Below are 10,646 nucleotides of genomic sequence, written 5' to 3'. Positions count from 1 at the left end.
CCAAACGGTTCCCAAACATAGTTTCAAGGGATTGACACTGTCCAAATCCTCCCTACTCTATTAGTTACATACGTTATTTATGTGTCTGGATGTCTATTTAATTTAATTTCTTCAGTCGATTGACTCGTTCTCATGACTGTGTTGTCACATTTACTAATTGCAATATTAATTTGCAAGATCGAATATCAGGACGAAAAATTGGTGTAGGGTATGAGTCTAATGGCCTTTATTATCTCTCAAACCCATCGACGACATGCCCTACCACATATTCTCCTCTTACTATACATGCTCAATTAGGTCATCAGAGTCTTCCCAAACATCAACAGTTAGTACCAAACAAACCAAATTATGTAGCTTAATTTGTGAGTCATGTTAGTTAGGGAAACACACTCGTAGTCATTTTCCTGATCGAGCTAATAAACGAGCTTCATCCCCGTTTGCTTTAGTTCACTCAGATGTTTAAGGTCCTTCTCGTACTATTTCCACTCTTGAGTCTATATATTTTGTTACCTTTATCGTTGATTTTTCCCATTATATGTGGTTATTTTTAATGAAAAATAGGTCTAAATTATTTTATATTTTTGAACAATTTTATAAGGAAATTAAAACTCAATTTGGTATATCCATTCGCACTTTGCGCAGTGATAATGCCCGTGAATATTTGTCCATCAATTTCAAAATTTTATGACCTCTAAAGGCATTCTTCATCAAATATCTTGTGCTCATACACGTCAACAAAATGGGGTAGCCGAACGCAAAAATCGGCATATTTTTGAAACCACTCATACTCTCCTTCTTCATTGTAATGTACCATCTCTCTTTTGGCGCGACACTATTCTAACGGCGTGCTATCTTATAAATCACATGTCTTCGTCTGTTCTTGATAACAAAGTCCCTCACTCGACCCTCTTCCCTCGTACCTCTCTTCACTCACTTTCTCCTCGTGTCTTCAGGTCTATATGTTTTGTCCACAATCTCACTCATGTCTTGACAAACTTTTAGCTCGATCACTAAAATATGTCTTTCTTGGTTATCATAGGTCCCAAAAAGGTTATCGTTGTTATTCTCCAACTCTTTGATGATATCTTATATCAGTTGATATCATAGTTTTAGAGTTTGTTACATACTATGAGTCAAAGTTTTTGTAAGATCCAAAAATAACTTTAGCTAACTCTTTTGAGATAAATTCTTTTGCTTCAAAATCCACACCAATAAATAACATCCATGTTTCTTGTTTACCATCTGTTTTCAATAAGTAGTTTTTTTCTCTTCCTTTTCTCATTCCTGACCTGCAAAGAAGGACAGTGCTTGCAATCTCCTTAGCTATTTCCTTTTGTTGTGGAAACTTTTTCTCCATTACATCACAAAGAACCTTCATATTCTCATCATTGAGTTCCTTGAACATTTGAGTGCTATCTAAACCTTCCAATTCCTCACTTGAAGAAGCTGAGTTTGGACTAGAGTTTGGATTTGACAAAAGATCTTGCTTAGGAACATTTTGTGGCATGAAAATTATTAAGTTTCCTTTATAGCTATCACCATTGAAACATTCTTTTGGTAGCTCTTTATGTTCACAAATTATTGGCCAGCTTAGGCTGTGGCTCAGATGCAAGCTAGAAGACTTTCTATGTGAGGAGATAGAAGTAGGTGATGAAGGAAATGATGAAACATGCAAAAATGGTTTCTCAAGATTAGTACAAGGACTGCAAAATGAGTTCCATTTCTTACATATATCCCATTGCTTTGCATTTTTCTGATTCACAAGACAAAAATGTACAGCTAGAAACATTAGTTTCAAGATTTTTGTAAATTGCTTATAAATACAATATTACTATTTTGTACTGACATGTCATTTATAAGCATTTTAACCACTTTTTATGTATTAAGAAAAATAGATACATAGGATATTTAATGAGTATATTTTATATATGAATGTTTTTAAAATATCTTTTTTATATAAATGCGTTTAATTTTGATGCCTTTTCATTTTCAAATACACTTAGTAGTAACTATTAAGAATATATTTAGAAAAAATAATAACCTGATTGTCCATTGTGTGAACTTTCTCATCCTTGCAATTTTGGAGCCATGTTGGCAAAATTACATGCTGACTCACTTCCACTCCATCTTCAAAAGATTCATCTTTGAATTTCATCTTGCTTCTCTCCTTTGCTTGAAAATTACTGAAACAATGTAAAACATTTAATAGAGATAACAACATTACTAATTTTCAAGCATTCAACTATAACAATACAAAAATAATAATAATAATAATACAAAAATCAAAAGCAAAAAATAAAAATAAAAACTACCTATCAAGACTTAAAGTAAGGCTCAAGCTACCAACACAAGTTGTTGTAAAGGGGTGAAGCTCCCAAATAGTTTCAAGAGAACGATCACACAGTTTACATTTCATGTATGTTTCAAAAGTTGCAATTCCCATAAGCAACAATTTACCATTCTCCCCATTTCCACTAATCAATTTTTTAATCTCCATGACAATATGCTCCACAGAACAATAGTAGCTTTTTCTTTGTTCACAAGAACTTGACCAAAACTCAAACAACCATTTCAAATCACCTAAGTATAAAATAAACCCTCTTCCATCATAGCTTCTTATTACCCTCCTAAGCTCCACAATCTTCCTTTCAACTTCCTCTTTGCTAATAATATTATTAAATGAAACAATAGGAAAACTCACAAATTGAAGAACATTATCTCTCTTCAAACTTTTCATCACTCCTCTAGCTACTTCCTCAACATTTTCAATATTCTCACCAACAATAACTGTGTTTCTTCTCTTTCTCACAAGTTCACTCAAAACACTACTTACATCATCAGCATCATTATTAACATGAAATTGAGGTTGTTGTGAACAAACATGATCAATTGAAACAATTTGTTCAACATTGGTTTTAACAAGTTCACTAGAGAAACCAGCTTCTCTCATAACTCTACTAACACTAGGGTCATCAAGAATAGAGATTATCAACTGTTCAACTTCAATTTTCAATGCTAAAATAGATTGTTGTTTCTGGTTCTCAATAAGAGAACCACGACGGTGGTGACCCTGAGCACGTTTGAAAGCAGCAACCAAAGAATTGGAAAGTGAAAGAATTGTTGAATATTGATAACCTCCTAAAAATGAACTTGATGTGGATGATGGCAAACGGTTAAGGGAAACTTTGAAACAAAGCTCTAGTGCTTTGTATTGAAATGGATGAGAATGGCATTGAAGACAAGCTTTGTGAAGAAGGTTTGTTGAAGTTGAGAGCATGATAGTAGCTACATGAAGAGGTGTCACTTGTGAATGACCTCTTCTTGTTGCTAGATTAACAGCTTGTTTAACAAGTGTTGCTGCTTCTTGTGTCAGTGCCTGCAACTGTATGCTGCAAATTCCTGATCTCATCTTTCCACAATAATTCCTAACAGCTGAAAAAGCACAAAAGTTACACCAAACTTAATTATAGAGTTTTGGTTTTGGTTCAATGAAGTTTATTTGGAATAAAATTTGAAGGTAGCTAACATAGGCTATAATATTTTAGGATACTAGTTATAGCTTGAGGAAGATACATGTATATAGATATTTGAAGAGACTACTAAGGCCTAAACCGTGGTTTTAAATTGTGGTCTGCAACCGTAATTACTGCTATAATATTGTATTTTTAAATTTCTGCAACATCATTGCAACTACAATTTAGGTCACATTTTTCTACATTTACAATAATATAAATGTTTGCAGCTAACCGCAAATTAAAATCATGGCCTAAAAATATGATTTGAGTTTTGTGCCTTTCTTGTGATTAGGGAAATTTTGGCTTTGCATGTGATGCCACTTTTGCTTTCTCTCTTTCTATGATATATAAAATATGTAAAGTTATCTGGTTGTGTTGAATCTTGTTGAAGCATAAAAAATGATGGAAAGCAACACAGTTTGAAACACAAGGAATGGAATAATTGTTTTTGGGATGAATAAGCTCAAAACTTGATTATGGAAAGACAAAAGAAAAAAAAAGAGAGTGATGAGAGAAAAAGAGAAAGGTAAGCTACCAATAACGAGGTAATGAGAATAAAGAGATGAGGAAGGGTTGTCTGTTTGAATGAACAGTGGCTAAATGCCTTTTCTTTATGTCTAATCTCGAGAGGAGGGGGGAGTAATCTTTGAATGATTGATTGAATAACGATCCACTAAATCAAATAAAAAAGGAGGTTGATATGAAACCAATGTTTCTTGAAATATGTCTCTCTTCTAATTCATTCCAAAAGTTGGCTTTATTCAATATTTTACTATATCTATATCATAGTTTTCTATTGTATGATATGCATCTAACATATGATGACAAAATAAAAGAATAATATGAAAAGTTACAAGATTGATAACATTCACGTTCAAATCTCACATGATAAAATGATCACCCACATGTTTATCTCATTAGGATATGATTGGCAATTCCTCAACTCTCTCAAGAATGAGGATTTTTCAACTCTTCTCATTCTCATTATCACTTAATGTCGAGATATTTCATCTCTTCATTAATCTCTCTATCTATCAAAAAGAAAAGTGGCTTCCATGTATGAGTATTAGGACATTTTTAAATGATTTCTCAATATATCCTTCTAAATTAAAATTTCCATATCCATACTTTTGTATGTTTTTTACATGTAAATATTCATATGTTAGTTAATTAGTATAATTCACTATTCACTAACCATTGTGGTACTTTTGTGTAACTAAAAACAAAATGGAATGTGAAACTTTCTTACAATTTGAGTTATGAGAAGTGTTTTTGTCAAAGAATTGTGATACTGCTCAATTTGAAATGACAATTTGATTGATTTTTAGATCAAGTACTTTCTCAAACTCAAAACTCATAGATAGCTGCACAAAAGTTACTACTGAAGCAGATAATAATTTATACATATAACAAATATATCTTCCCATAAAATTTTAATGGCTTAAATATACGATTCCTTCTAAGTTAGCATTTTTTTTTCAACATTAATCTTGTAAGTTCAATTTTGTTTTAAAATTGTCTCGGCTGCTATTGACTATTAAAAAAATTTATGAAATATGAGGAGAAACGGAAAGAAAAAAAAAACTTACAAGGACGAAAATGAAAAAAGAGACAACTTACATGGACCAAACATATATGCTTTCATTTGATTTTTGTCCCTCTAAATTCGCTTTTTTAATTTTTTATTTTCGTTCCTTCTCCGTTTGCCACCTCAGTTTTTTTTTTTTTTTTATGTTATTAACAGAAAAGACGATTTTAAAACAAATTTAAACTTACGATTAGAGTTGAAACAAAAAAATTACAAGGATGAAAATTAAAAAAAAAAAAAAAAAAAAAAAAACATTAACTTATAAGGACCAACCATATGTTTAAACCAATCTTAATTCAATCCAAATAATCTTTTGTTTTCTCTTCCAAAAAGTAACTAGTAAAGATCTTGTTATGTTTAGGTGGAGTTTTATTAAGTTAGTTGCATTAAAAATACTATAAAAATGGATGATACTCTAACTGTATAATAATTCTTCATATTATCATTTCAAATTTTATTTATCTTTTTATTGTGTTTAATCATAATTCTCAATTCCGTGGAAAATTTAAAATAAAATATAAGTCTCTTCAAAGAATCTTGTTTTCTCTTATAGATAATAATAACTAGTAAAGATCTTGTACAAAATTGAACGGAAAGAAATGACTGCGATAAATTTGTGACTGGTAATTATTATCTTATGCCTATTTAATCCTTTAGTGGTAAGTAATGATAAAAAATAACCATTGTTATGTAGCTGCAAAAGCAATGATTACTGATCCTACTTCATACTGTACAATTAGAAATTTTTTCCATTGATGATGTTGTGGATGAATGAAGCTCTAACTCAGTTCTTGAAACAAACTCTGTGATTGATGTACAGGAAACTGACACATAAACTCCAGTTGGTCTCATTTCAGGTAATTCCATCAAAGACTCATTTGCATTCAAAAAAATTTGCACAACTTTCCTCATCTTTGGCCTAAACGATGAATCTGGATGCAAACAAGCCAATCCAACCATCAAACACCTTTTAGCTTCTTCCACATCAAATTGATTTTTCAATTGTTTATCAACACACGCAAGAATTTGATTTTGAGCATGAAAATTCCAAACATAGTCCACCAAACTATTATCTTCCATTACCCTTTTTGATCTTTTACCACATATTAATTCAAGTACAACCATACCAAAGCTATAAACATCTGATTCTGGTGTTGCTTTACCTGTGAACCCTATTTCAGGGGCTAAATAGCCTGGTGTTCCTGCTAAATTTGTAGTTACTGAGTCCTCATTTTTTAGTAATCTTGCTAGACCAAAATCTCCTAAATGAGGATTGTAATTAGAATCTAGCATTATGTTGTTAGGTTTGACATCTCTATGAACTACAGGATTTCCACATTCTTCATGAAGGTAAAGTAATGATGATGCTAATCCTGTTAATATCTTGTGCCTTGTTTGCCAATCTAGAATCTCATTGTTGCCTATGAAGTGATCAAGGCTTCCATTTTGCATGTAATCATAAACCAAGAGAAGATTCTTGCCTTCATTGCACCATCCTTGGAGTTGTACTAAGTTTTTGTGTCGAAGACGTCCTATGGTACATATTTCAGCTAAGAACTCTCTTTCACCTGTTTATATAACCAAAGAAACAAGGGAGAACAAAATGGTCAAAAATTGTCACAAATAAGGAGCATGTGATTGAGTATGTTTAAGAGCAAAAACAATGAAAGAATGGACAAATTCTTTCAACACAAGTTTCAATTAAGCATGATTAGCTTCATTGCAAATTTAGAGACTTCATCATCTATATCTTGTATCCATATAGCAATGTTTGGTAGATAGTGATAAATAGAATATTACAAAACAATTATCTGTTTGTTTGGTGCATAAAAAAAATACAACAAAACAAGGCTGATCTAAGATAAATTCTTATACCATCTTAGATTTTGAATCTGATTTAACCACACAAAACCAATTCGTAAGGTGTGCATTTTCAAAATTTAAAAGTTCTGTTTAGGCCATATTTCTGGATGAGGTAGGACTTGGGATTTTTCCCAATACACGCTGTTTCATGCTATTCAAGTTCCAAACATTTTAATGTCATAGTTTATAACCAGTTACAACAACATATTTACCTTGCTTAGAGGTAGCTGAGATTTTCTTTACTGCTATACTTTTTCCACACTCCAATAAGACACCTTTATAAACACTTCCAAATCCACCTCTTCCCACAAGATTTTCTTTTCTAAAATTGCACGTCGCTTTCGACAGTTGCTTGTAACTGAACATCTTAGGCGCATCCGCAGCTGTCATCGATAGCCTTTCTATGTCCTCTTTCCGGTCACCCTTCTCACATCTTTTCTTCCAAGCTTCCCAAATAAGAGGAAGTAAACTCATTGACACAAGAACTGGTATAAAAATTATCAATAGCATGATCTTGATTTTTCCAAGTTCACTATGTTTCAAAGAAAGAACAGGCAATGGAACTGATGTGAAGACCCAATTGAGCACTTGATGAGTTTCAGGAAAAGTTTTTCCAGTTGAGGCTGTGAAACCAACATAAACTGAGCTTGGTATTATATCAGGTAATGTAATTGAATGATTGAGAACACTCTTTATTTGACTATTTGAGTATCCTATTGACACAAATATCATTCTAGTCCATCCATTATAGTCAACTTTAACAACAATGTCTCTTCCACTTTTGAGATCAACAAAAGTGCTGTTGAGACTATGAAAAGCAACTGCATTTGTTATGCTTGTTGTGATTATGCCAATGTGGTTTCCATCTGGATCAAATTCATTCATGTATGTGTCTAACTCCACACCTATTTGTTGAAAATTCCCACCTGCACAACATTTTTAGTTTAGACTATACTTTTTTCCCTGAAAACTTAGTAAATTTATGTTTGGATAAACAGTTTAATTAAGTACTTATAGCACAAGCGCCTTTCATATAAGTTCTTATGAGCCTTTTTGTTAAGATTATAGGAAAAAAAGTGACTTTGACATTCGATATTTATTAAAAAAATTTGAAAAAAGCAGAAGTTATTTTGTGTTTGTCCTCTATAATGAAAATCACTTTATTTTAAAAATCAATTATAAAAAATGACTTTTATGAGAAATTACTCAAAATAGCTTCTCATTTGAAAGAGTTTTTAGGTTATGTTTCAAATTCTTATTTTTTTCAAAAATTGTAGCAAACGGATGAAAACTTTAAAAAGTGATTATTTTGAAAAATAATATTTAACAAACGAGCTCTATTTATAAACAATTTCTATATCAAAAGATAAAATAAAGTAAAACTCTTATAAACTTTTAAATTGTTTTCATAAGTTTACCTTGTGTAGACCTATCAAACATGCCAAGATAAGAACCATAACTATCATTTGGTGAAGGCCTATTATCTTGTGCAAATACTAATGCCATTCCATCACCCGAACCGGTCGAGTTTTTCGCAAACGGAGTAATCCTAAGAGTGAATGTGGTAGTGATAATTGCTGGCCAAACATGAACTGGATGAGGATACAAAACCCTTCCTACTTTGTTGGCTATGCTACTAGATTCATCAAAGAGAGAATTTGAATTGTTGCTTTGTTGTGTCTCTGACTCTGGTGTGAGACTTATATATCCATTTTCTGTAGTGGCTGAACCCATACAAAGTAATTCACCATTTGTGCAACTTTCGTGGCTAAAAGAAATAAAGGAGAATGTTGTTGGACTAACCACAGTGTTTGTTGTAGCTGTTAGAGTTTTGAGTAGTAAGGTAAAGAGAACTAAAAACATAAACATGGTTGTAGTAGTTTTAATTTTTCTATTTTAGTGTGCATAGATATTTATATAGTGGTGATTAGTAGTTTGTGTGTTTTGAATGTTATGTTGTCGTTGTTAAGGAGGTAAGTATTTTTTGAATGAGTAGAAGCTAGAGTAGTATATTTGATAAAACAAAGGTTATGTTGATAAATGAAAAAAGAATCTAGAGTAGTATTTTGAGTTTTAAGTTTGATGTTTATTTTAATTTGAGGATCAAATATATACAAGTTGTTGGTTTATTAGATAGGTAGGTATATAATATTCCATATAGGACAACTTTGAAAGCAAGTTTGAGAATGGACAAAGAGCATGGGTGATCCTTTGGAATATGCACCAATTTGTCTTTTAGTGAATTGGTTTACCCTCAACTATTTTCTAAAAATTCTAGGAACACACACAAACAACATTAAATTGGTATATACGTTTCTTAAAAGGATTTATATAGTATCAATCAATTATAATAGTAGAATAAAAAAATAATTGATTTTAAAATCAAACTATCTTAAAAGTGTTTTTTTTACTAAAAATATGATATTTATTTATTTAAATTAATAGAATATATCAACATCAAACTATCTTAAAATTTTTTTTACTAAAAATATAATATTTATTCATTTAAATTAATAGAAATTATCAACAATGATATAATTTTAAAATAGAGAAAAATAAATCTAGGAATAAATATTGGCTAATAGAAATCTGGTTGTTTTCTATAAATTTTTTATTCTTTTTTTTTTCTGTGGGCTTGACCCCTTCATTTTCAACAAAAATATATGATTAATTTTAATTAGTTGATAATTAATCAAAATTAAATTCAAATTGTTAATATTTACAACAACAAAAAAGTAGACAAATTTTATATGACCTTGACTTGTATCAGAAAATTCATGTGTTACCTCTTAATATTTTGGATTGATTTGTCCAAAGGTTCTTGAGTTATTGAAAATTTATAAATACGTCATTGAACTTCAATAAAAAATAAATAAATAAAAAATAAAAAAGAAGAAAACGTTCTTGAGCTGTAATATTTATAATTGAATCTCTTCAAACTTGTTCACAATTTATAATTAAGTTTCTAAACTATATTTTTAATAGCATCCTTTAACTTTTAAATGATTTATAATTAAATGTCTCCTAAACTTTAAAATGATTTATAATTAAGTTACTAATTTTTAATTAATTTGTAATTAAATCTCTAATTTTAATTAATGAGCTAATTATAAATTGCTCAAAAGTTCAAAAACAAAAATTAAAAACTTGTTATTTCAATACAAAGACTTAATAATTATTCACACAGATTAACAAAAATATGATAAAGATAGTATCGATAGAAGGAAAAAAAGATGCTTGATGATTTTGAAAGATTATTGTACAATCCTCATTTATAGAATTCAATTTATGCAATTCACCAATGGTTCTGCTCATCCCAACACAATTTTAGGATTGCATTACTCCTATGAATAATATGTGCTAATTCTCTTCCCATTTGACACTTTCATCTGCTAAGATCTTTAAACTATGCCCAATCATGCTTGCAAGCATAGGTATGTAAATGATACTTTATTTTAATGTTGACATTCATTTTCAGCTTCAGACCTTTCAGCAGATTTTAGTGTCTAAAACATAGAATTCATCTACTCCTTCAAAGAAAGATCAGATTATGATTTGCTAGGGTATTGGGTTTGGCCAAACCCAACCCATGTACAGATCTATGCAGAAGCATATGCATGGGTCAGAAACGAGAGAAAGGAAAAAACAGGACAAGAATTCATGATGGAAATATTATTAAA

The 10,646-nt window shown here is 30.7% G+C and overlaps 2 protein-coding genes across 2 annotated transcripts; both read right to left on the bottom strand.

The window, feature by feature from the left end:
* Positions 1–648: 648 nt before the first annotated feature.
* LOC101508230 (protein SMAX1-LIKE 3-like) lies at positions 649–3,982 on the bottom strand. Its single transcript, XM_012715065.3, has 3 exons — positions 2,313–3,982; positions 2,042–2,183; positions 649–1,753 (listed from the first exon to the last, which is right to left on the bottom strand). The coding sequence occupies exons 1-3, from the start codon at positions 3,407–3,409 to the stop codon at positions 1,127–1,129; spliced, it is 1,866 nt and encodes a 621-aa protein (XP_012570519.1). The 5' UTR covers positions 3,410–3,982; the 3' UTR covers positions 649–1,126.
* Positions 3,983–5,629: 1,647 nt separating this feature from the next.
* On the bottom strand, positions 5,630–8,835 carry LOC101508552 (probable L-type lectin-domain containing receptor kinase S.5). The gene is made up of 3 exons (XM_004498021.4): positions 8,385–8,835; positions 7,179–7,892; positions 5,630–6,671 (listed from the first exon to the last, which is right to left on the bottom strand). Exons 1-3 carry the CDS (start codon positions 8,833–8,835, stop codon positions 5,827–5,829), a joined length of 2,010 nt encoding a protein of 669 aa, XP_004498078.2. The 3' UTR covers positions 5,630–5,826.
* Positions 8,836–10,646: the final 1,811 nt, after the last annotated feature.

The sequence above is a fragment of the Cicer arietinum genome, chromosome 4, assembly GCF_000331145.2.
Source record: "Cicer arietinum cultivar CDC Frontier isolate Library 1 chromosome 4, Cicar.CDCFrontier_v2.0, whole genome shotgun sequence".
NCBI classification, from domain to species: Eukaryota; Viridiplantae; Streptophyta; class Magnoliopsida; order Fabales; family Fabaceae; genus Cicer; species Cicer arietinum.
The sequence above is the reverse complement of the archived record's forward strand: the minus strand, read 5'-3'. Positions and strand labels throughout refer to the sequence as shown.

What these genes read in the sequence shown, in the direction of transcription:
- LOC101508230 (XM_012715065.3), bottom strand. Translation starts at nt 3,409, where the DNA reads ATGAGATCAGGAATTTGCAGCATACAGTTGCAGGCACTGACACAAGAA. An exon ending in CTTACTTTAAGTCTTGATAG is followed by an intron (nt 2,184 to 2,312) that starts GTAGTTTTTATT and finishes ACATTGTTTCAG; the next exon opens with TAATTTTCAAGCAAAGGAGA. An exon ending in TTCACACAATGGACAATCAG is followed by an intron (nt 1,754 to 2,041) that starts GTTATTATTTTT and finishes CTTGTGAATCAG; the next exon opens with AAAAATGCAAAGCAATGGGA.
- LOC101508552 (XM_004498021.4), bottom strand. Translation starts at nt 8,835, where the DNA reads ATGTTTATGTTTTTAGTTCTCTTTACCTTACTACTCAAAACTCTAACA. An exon ending in GTTTGATAGGTCTACACAAG is followed by an intron (nt 7,893 to 8,384) that starts GTAAACTTATGA and finishes AATGTTGTGCAG; the next exon opens with GTGGGAATTTTCAACAAATA. An exon ending in CTCAGCTACCTCTAAGCAAG is followed by an intron (nt 6,672 to 7,178) that starts GTAAATATGTTG and finishes TTATATAAACAG; the next exon opens with GTGAAAGAGAGTTCTTAGCT.